This window comes from Brienomyrus brachyistius, chromosome 8 (genome assembly GCF_023856365.1).
Source record: "Brienomyrus brachyistius isolate T26 chromosome 8, BBRACH_0.4, whole genome shotgun sequence".
NCBI classification, from domain to species: domain Eukaryota; kingdom Metazoa; phylum Chordata; class Actinopteri; order Osteoglossiformes; family Mormyridae; genus Brienomyrus; species Brienomyrus brachyistius.
This window is the reverse complement of record NC_064540.1, coordinates 2,807,926-2,821,114: the sequence shown is the minus strand read 5'-3', so window position 1 is coordinate 2,821,114 and position 13,189 is coordinate 2,807,926. Positions and strand designations below refer to the sequence as shown.

At 42.8% G+C, this 13,189-nt stretch overlaps 1 protein-coding gene across 1 annotated transcript in view; it reads right to left on the bottom strand.

Moving 5' to 3' along the window:
• asic1b (acid-sensing (proton-gated) ion channel 1b) overlaps positions 1-12,944 on the bottom strand; it is a 140,222-nt gene extending 127,278 nt beyond the window's left edge. Inside the window, exon 1 of the mRNA XM_049023504.1 lies at positions 11,394-12,944. Within this exon, the coding sequence (XP_048879461.1) occupies positions 11,394-11,755 (362 nt within the window). The 5' untranslated portion in view covers positions 11,756-12,944. The remainder of the gene's footprint in view (positions 1-11,393) is intronic.
• Positions 12,945-13,189: the final 245 nt, after the last annotated feature.

Below are 13,189 nucleotides of genomic sequence, written 5' to 3'. Positions count from 1 at the left end.
GATTAATGAAAAAAGTAAGATTAAAACAGAAGCCTTTAATGGAGAGACAGATAAGGGTTTGGAGTTTCCCGCGTGTTGTTATATCAGGAATAATTCATGTTGTTTAATATAATTTCATGAAATGGCCTAAGGTTTTAACAGACTGATTTACATGGCATTAAAATGAGAGATGTGACTATTCTTTGTATTTATAATGAAAATGAAACTGGCCAGACCGGCAGAAACCTTCCGCATAAATAATAAGCCTTTACTCAGAGTTGCGTCTCATACATCCATCAAAGGATCGTTCTTTAGAAAGCAGGACTTCCAGTGGGGTTTATTACGCAAAGGAAAAACCCAGAAAGGGTGAATGAACTTTAAATGGAAAAGGCTGGCATAGTGACAGTGAATTATGTGTGTGATCGTGGGTGCCCAGGAATTGGCTCGATTCATTCATGTACGGTAAAGCCAGAGGAAGACTTCCGAGACTATTTAAACATGGTTTGATCACAAGCAGAAGTGGAGCGCTCTTCTTTATCTTTCCTTCAGGAAAACCTTTCACAAGCAATCCCAGAATCCACTGCACTCTTTACCTTCTTCATCACTTCTTAAATCGCTCTCTTGTTACCATCTGTTAGTTACTGCTTGACACATTTTCTTCCAACTGCTACAGCTGTAGGTATGTATCTATTTCATAATGGAATATATCATCCTGAATAATCAAAATGCCGTTTGGCCTTGTTCAATACTTATTTTAATCAAAGCCCCTCACTGAAAGGCTAATTCATCCTTCAGCTCCAAATATGCAAATAAGATTAAGTTCAGTCCACAAACAGACTCTTCCAGGACACCAAACTGAACTTAAAATGAACAGTATGAATGTTCTACATGCATCTATAGATCCAATAACCACTTATTTATCTTGAGACGGTACTGGGCAGGGCACAAGCTGAACAGGATGCCAGTTCATCCCAGCTCAATCATACAGTAAGAGTCTCTGGTTCCCCAGAGTCCTATCTCTCTGTGAGTTGTGGCAGAAAACCAGAGCATTATGGGAAACCGCATGTGGACAACGCACAAACTCCACACAACAGAATCGGACTCGACCCTGTGACCTGGTGTCCGACGATAGCATGGTCTCCAGAGTCAATGCCCGGCCCACAAATGTAACATCTAATTACAGCTCTCAGGTCCCGAGGATAGTAGGAGTCCAAGTAGCACCAGGTTAGCTGGCATGGCAGTACAACCTAACTAGCAAAAACACAACAAATAATCACACCTTGTGCCACTCAGGGAGGTACCACCTGAATCTAGGGGAGCAATTCACCCTCCAAAAGCCAGGTGGCACTCTCACCAGTTCTATTCATAATTGGGATGCTTCTATACTTTGAATGTGAAAGTAGACATTTCGAAACAAAGGGCTGAGACTGGGTAAAGGAGAATCAGCAGGAGTCAGTTTGTTGCAAGAGAATTATTCCAACCTGGCATCTCGTTTTGATTATTTGTACTGTTTGCACTGTTCCATGGCTGGAACCCACACAATCGCTCTGGACTACTGGCTCTGGATTACTGCCCCCCCAGAATCTCCATTACTTTTGTATATTCCAGTAGACTGGTTGTTCTGTTTTGCTGTTAACTGTCTTTGAACATAGCTTGGTGGGTTTTGCTATCATCATACCACTGTCTTCATTTGTATAACACACAGGTTACATTTACTGGGCGTGTTGTACAATGATAGTTTGTTTATGCATTATGTATTGAAATATTTATATGCTAATACAAATGCTTCCTTGGCCTGAAACAGGGGGTAATTACATCTACATGCTGCTTTTATCCAAAGCAATAATTTTTAAACCATTTATAAACTTAATATTTTTAAGTCAAATCAATTAACTTTTCTCAAGGGTACTACAAGAGAGGCCTCTTCAGAGGATGTGAACCAACACCCTCCAGGTTAAGAGCACCACATAGTTAACCTCATATAACTGCTGCCCCTCAGCGTTAGGTCATGCTAATTACTCTGAATCTGGTATGCTGCCAGGTAACTTAAACAGATATTTATATCTTACTTTGCTCATACTGAGTTGTACAATAAAGATTATAATTGTGTTCCCTAGCAAAAAAAATCCCTTTGACCATAAATATTTCAGTTTAATAACAAATGATATCTCTTCAAAACACTTTGAACTTATTTCATCTCTTCTAGAAAGTAGAAAAATAACTGGAGAATGAATCTGCAGGTCAGCCTAATCATTTATTCATGCATGTGTTTGTAACAGCAGAATAGCTAATTGTTGTCTTCTCATGCCTCTATTTTTCCTTTTATCCTTTGTCCATTGTTCCAAGTGGGCCTCCTTCCAGCATTTTAACGATGCGCCCAGGGGCCTCTCTGGTCACTGGTTTTCCTCAAAAATCAACGCAACAGCTTCCCGAAAAAGCCCATCGCTGACACACAGATCAAAGCGAATGCCTCTGCACAAAATTCAAAGGAATACGCCGGCGGGTGGAGGATGGCAGTTACATGTGTGATTTGGGGACGAGGCCATCCTCACGTGTCGTAAACAAACAAGCAAACAAATAACCAAATATAGCCAACGATATGTTGCCAATGATGGACACACTGAGGCAATTTCTGAATAAAACGCTTAAAAGAGATTCAGTGAGCGAAGGCTACTGGTGATACTACAATGTTCAATGTTTTGCATACGTTATTTGCATCAAATTGTTAATAATCATTCTCTGGCCAATGTGGTTCATACACACTGATCCTTTGAGGCTACTGAGTTGTTGTACGTGCACCGCTCTGCCCTAATCACCATCTGTATGGGACGGCTCCTAACGGTCATCTAAATCTGAACACACACTTCAGTCATATCCTTTACTCGCCAAAATTATCCGATCTCTTAGGGTCAGATGTTACTTGACAGTTGGGTTAAATTACACTTTGAAGTCGTGCAATGGGTGGAAACACTATGCAATGTCAATGAATGCTTGGGAACCAACGGGAAGTTCTGCATTTGACATAATCCGACTCCCACGGGGCTGAACGCCTCACTTCTCCCATTTATTGTTTTTTTTTTTTTTTGCTGACTGTGAGATTTCTCCCCACACAGGACTCTCCGTGTTGCCACACTAGGCCACTGGCCTAGCAATGCTGTGAGATTTATGCATCCCGCAGTGGTCCACCTACAGCAGTATAATTGCATTAAGGATTCCCCAGAGCACCTCCTACAGGACTAGTGTGGGCTGTGATCCTGGCCCGGAAAAGACACACCACCGTGGACCGCCAGGAGCCATCGTGAGTTCGAGGTGCTTGATGAGCGATGGTAAGCAAGGGGAGGGGGGACCAGACGCCCAGGCATCGAATCTAGTCCGGCTGGAAACCACAGCTCTCAGCACCTGGCCCCAGCGCTTAGGGGTCTGTCTGTTTGAGGAGCAGCTTTAACAAAGACCAGCTGGACCAACAGCGGGGGGGGCAGCTGACACATTGTAGCTCAAGAGTGCAAACCTGACACATTATGAGAGCGAAAAATCACTGGGTAGATATCATATAATTTGCTGCCTCCACCACGTCATTAAACTAAAGGTAAAGTTGCCATTTTTATTATTTCTGTAGCTGAAGGTACCATAGAACATCTGGCAGGGAAGTTTCTACATCATCCCTGCACATTCAGGAAATAGTGAACCGGTATTACAAAAATTCTGGCAAAAACGTTTTTTTTTTTTACTGTCTGTAAGCTTATACCTCATCATTGCATAATTCTCTTAGCAGAACAGTTGTATGAATGTAGCTTCTGTCTTAAATAAATTCTAATTTATTGAATTAATGATCTAATTTATCGTGGGTTTGGTCACTCAGCCGACAAAAAGCAGGCAGCCGTTTACGGTTTGACGCAATGGAATGTCACGTACCCAGACAAAAGCAATGTGTATGGTAGAAATAACGTGATTGAAAACGTACCTGTTAGGACTGAGCCCTCAAACTCATGAGAGTCGATTGAAGAGGACGCTTGGAATTAGTACGTCAGAATCCCACACTAGGTCAACTCTTCCAGTCTCACTTCATTGACTCAAAACGAACCAGACAGTGCTGCTATTGTGTTCATTATTATCTGTCCTGCCCACCGTGCCACTTTACATTGCTACTTTGCTCTGTCACATATCATTTTAAATATCTCATGCTGAAAGTTGTATTATTTGTTGTTAGATATTATATGTTACTTGACATCTCATAGCAGGTAGAATTTTGTACTTGGTATTTATTGCACTATATTATGGCAATGTTGCACTGATCTGTTAATTGTCTGCAATCTGTGGAGAAGACATTCAAGTAAGAATATCATCGTGCTTTGCACACATGACAATAAAACGTTGAATCTTGAATCCTTCGAAAAGAAAATGATGCTCTAGTGCCTTTTGGGTTTTCCCACCTGTCCACTTGATTTTGTAATGCAACAGCATCCTAATTGGGGATGGTGTTTGCTCCGCAGGATAAGTCTCTGTGCCTGTGATTGAATGATTGCTGGTTTGAGCCCTGCCCTCAGCAGAATAGTCATATGTCCGTGGACCCTTAAGCCAGGCCATTGGAGGGGGCACTACCCCTCCCCCAGCTCCAGGGACCCTGAGCAAGATGGGGTAGGCCATGAGAAGAATTTCAAAGTACTTCTGGAAGTACAGGATTATTATTTGTATAGCTTCCCTGAACGTTTTTCAAAACCACTTATCCTACTGGGTCGCGGGGGGTCCGGAGCCTATCCTGGAAGCAATGGGCACGAGGCAGGGAACAACCCAGGATGGGGGGCCAGCCCATCGCAGGGCACACTCACACACCATTCACTCACACATACATACCTATGGGCCATTTAGCAACTCCAATTAGGCTCAGCATGTTTTTGGACTGTGGGGGGAAACCGGAGTACCTGGAGGAAACCCCACGACGACATGGGGAGAACATGCAACTCCACACACGTGTGACCCAGGCGGAGACTCGAACCCGGGTCCCAGAGGTGTGAGGCAACAGTGCTAACCGCTGCACCACCATGCCGTCCCCTCAGTTTCCCATATTACTCCTTAAGACACAAAACTAATGCAAGCAATCAAAGAGTCATACCGGCGAACTGACGATTTTCCATTGTAAATTACGCGAGCCGCTGCCAAGCCGTACCCAGAATGACATGGATCTGCTAGCTTAAGCGTGACTAACTGAGCTGCTTCCATCACCACCCTCTGATGTGTCGAAATGCACAGAGACACCGGTGATCTACACTGAAATGCATGGATTACCTTAAGGAAAAATGGGCATATTCATTTTTAGCACTATTTATGCATTCCTGATAACTCGGAACCCGAAAATTTCCAACGTCCTGCTTTAAAAAGTACTATAGAACATATGAATGGAATGGATTCGTACTGCATATTTACACAAGCTAAAACTAATTTTTAATGCTAACATAACACAGCATGCTAGCGGAAATTGGCACATTGCAAATTATTATGTACACTGTGTGTACAGTAAGTAATTGTTTTTTTGGTTTTACGCCACTGCTGCTCTCCAAACCTGTCAACTGCATTATCAATTAGACTCTTCTGCAGTAGAAGACCGTAGCGAGGCGGAACTGGGCTGTAATTAGTCTTTCTTTGAGGTTGGGTACCGCTTGGTTCCCGTATGTCAGTGGAAAAGCATTAATGGTTACTCCCCAGTAGTCGTAGGCAACAGAAGACAAAGGATACTATGGCTTTCCATGAAAGCTGATACTCTCTGCAGAAAATGTGAGGATTCTTTAATATGCTTTCACTGCAACTCCCTGCAGAGTTCTGGAACTAGGAATATCCCTCGGGAAATAAGAAGTCGCGATTAGATTACTGGCTACGGCATTTTAAGTCCTAAACAATAGCTGAACAAATGAAGAAATAAAGACACAACCTCAACAGCCAAGGGAAATGTGATCCATCCATAAAAAATACCTTCTCTCTCTAGAGAGACTCCAAGACATGCATCGCTTATTGAGCCCCAAACTCATATAACAACAATTCCTTTAAACCGCCAACAGCATTTAAAAAACTACAATCACTTTCATTTGCAATGAACTTTAAACATCTTATTGTCTAGGTGTTTGTGTTAGGTGAGCTGGGAATCTCAAATAAAATGACTATATATAAACAGGTAAAAGACAGACGCCTGAAAGCTTTCCATGCTCCTCTATGATTCATCTTAACAGCTAAAATGCACAGAATTACCACAGAAATCTCTCTGCGATGCTACCATGCAATAAACATGCAATCTACACTCTAAGGAATAATTCATTGTTTTTATGGCTAGGAGACTATTTATTTTGTTTTATTTTTTTAATTTTATTTTTTTTTGGGGGGGGGGCAAAATATCCATCTTCAATCAAGTGTGACCTCCACAATCTCAGAATACACATCACATCCTGACCATCAGGAATTACCAAGATCAGAAACAGCCCCGGTTCCCTTACTCGAGGCTGGTAACGATTTCTCCAAAAACACGTCCACATACCACATGATCAAAAGCCTCATTGTTCCCTATACATTATTTTTAAAAGTTATTTTCTTTTTCGCATTCTATCAAACCTTAAAATAGCTCCTCTCCATCCGCATTCATATAATCTTACCGAGAATAAAGCGCATATCTCAGTAGCGTTTTGATTTCTGCTATTATTAGCCGCACCACCCCCTTCGACCCTTTTCATTTCCCCCTCCTCTTCAGTCTTAGACGCCAAACACCCAGAAACGAAACCCCCCGACAACCTCGCGTTACACATCGGATCCAAGCGCCAGCATGCATCACAGAAATACTATCAAAAGGAAACCTTGCAGCTACATCACCCCTCCGTTTTAATGCTTCAGACTGTCTTTCGAGTGAGGAGAGCAGACACGTTTTTTTTTCCCTCCCGACGTTTCTCGATAGAGGGAAAAGAGTAACGGTACGACAGGCGGTTGGTTATTGACGACAGATGGGGCTGGCAGTGGCGACGGCGTTCCGATGAGAGAGTTCTCATGGGCAAAGTTTTAAAGAAAAAAAAAAGACATTAACCGTTTGGTTTTGCAACAGTTAGTCGCCTTTTGATATAAAAAAAAGGGGAGGTGAGTAGGGACGCAGAGTCCTCGAAGGGGGTAACGGGGAGAAGGAGGAATGACAGAAAGAGGCAATTTGACGGCTTCTCATAAGCCCGGCGGTAAACAAGCTTTTATCCCGCGTAATTAGCGCCGTCTGTGAAATCTCGCAGTTCAGCCGATAATCGGCCCCGTCACGACCCCTCCTCCACCCACCCGCATCTCGGGGACGCCCCAGCCGGAATGTGGGTCTCTTAAACGGTGCATTACATAAAGCTCTAAAGGAATGCAGAGACGCGGCAGAGACAAGGGATGAAGTTCTGCATTCTTCTGTATTATGTGTTCTTATTGTCTCTGGGATGACAGTACACTCACTGTAGCTATAGGGGGCGGCAGTGTGGTTTGGGTGATTTCAATGCATAAAATCTGTTCTGTACAGAGCAGATGGGAATACTTAAGCAGTCCGTCGCTGCTCTCTGTTCACTATGGACCGGCGTATCCCTGAAGGGGGATGCAGGGAATCTACTCAGGCCATATGTCAATCACAATCACACGTGTGATTTCTGACACGCCAGGTAGAATTCACGGGATATGTGTATTTATTTCTACCATGCTTTGGGAATTGCTCCTTGATATAACAACACGCACACACATCCCCACAGAACTGAGACAAAAGCAAGCAGAGGACAGCAGGCAGGTTTCAGTGGAGTCAGCAACGGCACCATCAGGCAGCTTGGTTACCTCTGGGTACTGCATATGCACAGGACTGCAGCCCCCCCTCCCCCCCTACACACACACACACACACACACACACACACTTGTTAAGGAGATACACGGCTGCAGTAAGTCACATTTAACTGACTGGACTGGCTAAGCACCATTTCCCTTTAGTTACCCACTAAATGCAGATTCTGGGGCAGGATTATACCTACATATGGGCCCCCTTATGTTTACTGGATAGAACCGTCATGAAGTAAGGACTAACATCACTTCGTTTAAGCGCGTACATTCATGTCACTGACATGTTTATGAGTCTCTAACAGTTTCTTTATTTTATCTTAAACCAATCCCTGCTGCATACCTCATTACAACGGGGTTTTATAATGAGAAGCTCATGTGATTCCATGTTAGTGCTCCCACCGCCCCGGAGAACTGCTACAGGTTATTTAGGTGACTTCATGTGGTTTTCTTTAGTGCTGCCTGACACCAGCAGGGTTGAAGGTTCGAAGCCCCGCCCCTGTGTGATGCGTGTTTCCTCCTGCAGCCTGAGAATCCTCAGGTGGCTGAATTTGCGTCTCCGAATTGCTCACAGTACGTGAAGATTTGACAGGGCTTCCTGTAATGGGTGTCTGGTGCTCCCTGTGATCCTAAACGCGATAAATGTTTGGAAGATGGACGGATAAAGCATCGCTTTTCCAACCTATCAACCCCCCCCCCCTTCACTAATGACAAGTGTACTTAACTCTGTCTAATATATATTCCAAGTCAGGCTGTCGGGGGGCCTAAGCTTAGAATGCTCTGTGAATCGATATGCTAAAAATAACCAGAAAAGCATGAAGCACTAAAGAGCTTAGTCTGCTTCTTACAATGTACTCGAAATCCACGGGACTCTTCCTTTTGTTCAACCTTTGTCCGTCGTTTGCTTTATATATGGGTTCAAAACTGAGGTGTTGGAAAAAACCACGATGGGACAACAACACCCACCAGACTCTGGACTCGTGACAGGTGACTACAATGACAAAGGAGCTTCGGTAACTTTTTAAAATTTGCCAATTATTTCCCCGTAGGATGAGAAGATGCTAGCTGGGTGGAGAGAATACCCCCCCCCACCCCCGGCAGAGTTACAGCCTGTTCCACTTTCAGTGATGGCCACAGTCTATGTCTCCCTGAGAGGCACCCCTGCTGACTGACTGACCTGCCGAAAGACAAAAGCTGACTGGCGAAATAAAATTACCATTTTGATGAGATGTGATTTTTTTCCCCCCTCACCTTCATTTTTCATTCTTTTCAGGTATAAGGGAGACATCTCTTGATAATAGTATGCAGAGCATGGTTTTAGATATTGAGATGGTTTTAGATATTTAGATTTTCCAAAACCTCAAAAACTTTCTTCAAAAGTTGATCTCATCTACTGGAAAATACGTTTTTAAACTCACTGAAGATCAGAGACCAAAGGGCAACTGAATTTACATATCGAAGTACTCGCTACATACACACACACACACATGTTTGTGTGTATAGTACTGTGCAAAAGTAACAGAAATTGTTTAAATGATCTCCATGTTGATGTAAAACTATATTATATCTGTCAAAGTATGTCAACTTAGCCATTTCAAAACCTTTCTTAAACTCACCACAATATTACAACAACCGTCCAATAGACCCGTGTATTTTTTTTTATTTGACCACCAGCGCGCCATGTTTGGCTAATCAATACCCCTTTGAATTATTTAACAAATTGAGTTAATTTTCTAATTGAGATGGTGGAGAAATGTAACAAAGGTTCCCCTAAGGAGAGGTTTGGGAACCAAAGCGCAGTTTCTCTACCTGTTCGACAAGATATCATTAATTTTTTTGAAGAACATGTGAATTTTTTATTTTTTATTGTTACTGTAAATTTGCATATTTGATAATGTCAAATTGTGTTTTTTTTTCCTGAGCAAATGTACAATCACTACCAAGATAAATAGCCTTATACATTTTCTTTGACATCCACACAGTACTGCATATACAAATGTCGATTTAGGTTGTCAACTTGCATACCTGATGCAAATTTAAGAGAAACTTTAAAGCATTTACGCATTAACAAATTGTGGAAATATTTCAGCAAAGAAAGAAACAAAATGAGAGTTATTTATCGTTACAGACTAAAGCTATTTATAGCCTACAATTACTAGCAAGAAAAAAGACTTAAATGAAAACAACCTCCGAACTGGGTCCAATTAGAAAAACAAGAGGGCGGCCATGTGTGAAATTCACCCTAACGCAATACTTCAAAGAGTTCTGATGCAAAACCAAAGGTCACTTTCTCAACAGTGAACCAATTATCATTGTTTCTCATAATTATTTGAGAATTAACGGTATTAAAATCAACTCCCTGCTGTGACCCAAACTGCCAGCAGCCGATTTTGAAGGGCAGAGCAAAATCGAGAGCAACACTCGCTAATTTAACACAGTTTTTGCAAGTTACAACTTTTGCAAGACTGTCCCCGGGAAGAGAAAACATATGTCATTTATCTGGCAAAACTTTCCTCATATAGCCTTTAATAAGCTCCAGAAATTGACAAATGTTGCACTGAAATATTCAATCTTCCTTTGAACTGGCAATGAGTTTGTTTTTGAAATAAGTGATTTGCTTGGTAATTAGCAAAAACCTAAGATCTCGATTTCCATTTTATCAAGAGTCCTTCATGCGATTAATCGAGGATTAATAGCTGCTTCTGAAGCGAATTCAGAGCCGATTACTTTTTTGCAGCAAACGAGCAAAGACTGGGCGCAAAGTGATATAAAAGACTTAAGTTTATAAGTACGCTGCAGTTCAGCTGTTACGACAGCTCACTTTTTATTTCCACGTTTATTTAGAAACTTCATAATCTACCAACAATAATTTAACCACCAGGTCAGGACACAATGATACCTCCTTGACAACATTTAAATCACCCTCTTCCTCTCGTCCACAGTTACAGGCCTATACTGTGACCTTGTCTGTAACTGTACGTCTAAAATGTTTCTAAGATAAACAAACCAAACAATATTCCATATTCAATCTTTTTTTATAATTTAGTGATCAGTGGTTATTGTTGACACAACAAAGAAATGTGTTCTCTGCATTTAACCCATATGTGACAATGTGACATAGCAGGGGTCCGCTAATTCCGTGCGCGGGGAGCAGTGCTTGGGGGCGGTATCTTGCTCAGGGTACCTCAGTGGTGTTTTGCTGGTCGGGGATTCGAACTTGCAATTATAAGAGCGCTTCCCTAATCATTAAGCTACCACTGCCCACTTGGAGCATGAAAAAGTTGTGAGACTACAAAGTTAACTGGTAAGAATATTTAATTTATATTTAATTACGTTATTCCATTTTTGAGCACAATCCAGGCAGCTGGTGGGGAAAGCATTTGACTACACACACGTATAGTGAATGTTTCTGTATGTGACAAATAAAACTTGAAACTTGAAACGTACATCCCGTAGCAAATTTCATCTTCGTCCTAGCCTGGTCACAGCAATCAAACTCAGATTTCAGAATAAAAATCTATTCCCGAAAGCCTCCATATTTTACCATACAATTGTTTCGCTGTAGTTTTTCTTCTCAACCTGAGGTTCAACGTACTCACCTCCCATTCAGAAGCGCCAGGAGCTCCCCAGCGTGATAAAGGTCGTTGCGCGTCACCTGGCTAAAGCGGAAGGAGTTCAGGTTGCAGAAGGTGACAGTGGGGAAGATCATCGTCGAGATCAACACCTCGTCCAGCTTGGTGACATGTGGGTACTCTAAGTAGAACTGTACACGGTCCACACATACGCAGATGAGGAACCCCAGTGATCCCAGGAAGAACATAATCCACAGACATCGTTTCACGCAGATGCGCTGGTAGCTGAACATGTGCGAGATGCCGTGCAGCGTGGATCTGCTGGCGAAAACTTCAATTGGCACCGGCTGCTTGCAGTCCATCTCCTCCGACTCCTCTTTGAGGTCCATGGTGGCTGGTGACTCTTACACAAAAGACGAAGGAAAGAAGAGGAGATCGGAGATGGAGGATCCAAAGTCGCGAAGTGCTGCCCACACCCCTTCTCTCGGTGCAGGGGCTTTTCGCCGCTTAATTCGATACCTTACAAATTGCCAAAGCGCCTTGGTGAAGTCCGCGGGTCTTTTTTTCTGAGCATCACTACGACTTCTCGGCGTATATCTACTAGAACTAGCTTCTACAATTCATTGGAAAACTTGATCAGCTCCGGAGATGACGGCTTTCGGTTCTGCCATAGCAAGTTTTAGTTAATATTATTGTCTTATGGTTCCTTGGGTTATGTATATTCACATGTAGTAATGAAGTCTCGTTAGAGTCACTCGTCATCCACAATTAAAACGAAACGAAATGAATGCCAGGTACTACGAGGCACACTTGGGCCACAATAGTGATGCATAAAAATATAACATTTCTAGAGCGGTATCGAAAAGTAATTTCTTAAAATAAGCACTTTCCTTCAGTTCGATTTCTTCGCTAATTACCCAACCATATCATTTTTGTCAGTACGATTCTCCCCCACCTGTGCAAAAGTGAAATATGGAAAGTCACTGAAATATGTTTTTTGAAATCATATGAGATATTTTCTGTTCGGTGCCAATTTGTACAAACTCGGATTCACGAAGCCGAAGAAAAACGTGAAAACCGGGTGTCTGTATAAATCCCTACATTCCACTTTAGGATGATTTAGCGTAAAGAGAAGAGCAGCATTGTTGTGTTGGCGGCAGATGATTGTTATGTTGAGTCCACGGCGCTTATAATCCAAGTGTCTTTTAGCCCAAATAAAAAGGGGGAAAAACAATCCACCAGGAACAATCCTCCGTGGAAATCGGCTGGGATGGTATCGTACCTTCTTGCAACCAATCAGTCTGGTTTCACGCCAGCGGGAGATCAATGCATTTGGAGGTATGTGGGTTTTTTTTCTAATTCGTAGAGGGGATACACAGTGTGTTGTTCCCCCCTCCCTCCCTTTCCCACAAAAAAAATCAGGATTCAATGGTTGGCGTGCTGCTGGTCTGATGACGGCTTCGGGTGTCCTGCGTGTCTGTAAATCGCTTTGTCGGTGTCTGCAGAAAAGCTGCGGATAAAAAAACGGGGGCTGCCGCCCGCTCCGAGCCGCTCTTCAGCTTCTCCTGCTCATGGGTGACGCTTGTCAACGAGAGTAAAAGGGGGGGGGGTGTTGGGTAGGAGGAGGGGAGAGGGTCAGCAACAAGAGTGGAAGAGAAGAGCGACACGGCACCCGTAAGGAGGATGCTGCTTCTCACAGCTGGCGGGTGCATCAGTCGGCATTTCCTAAAGGTATTTGGCTCAAAACGTAACACCGGCAAACGCAGGACCTAATCGTTAAAAAGAAACCACTCATTTACTTCGGTGTTAATTGCGCTCATTTG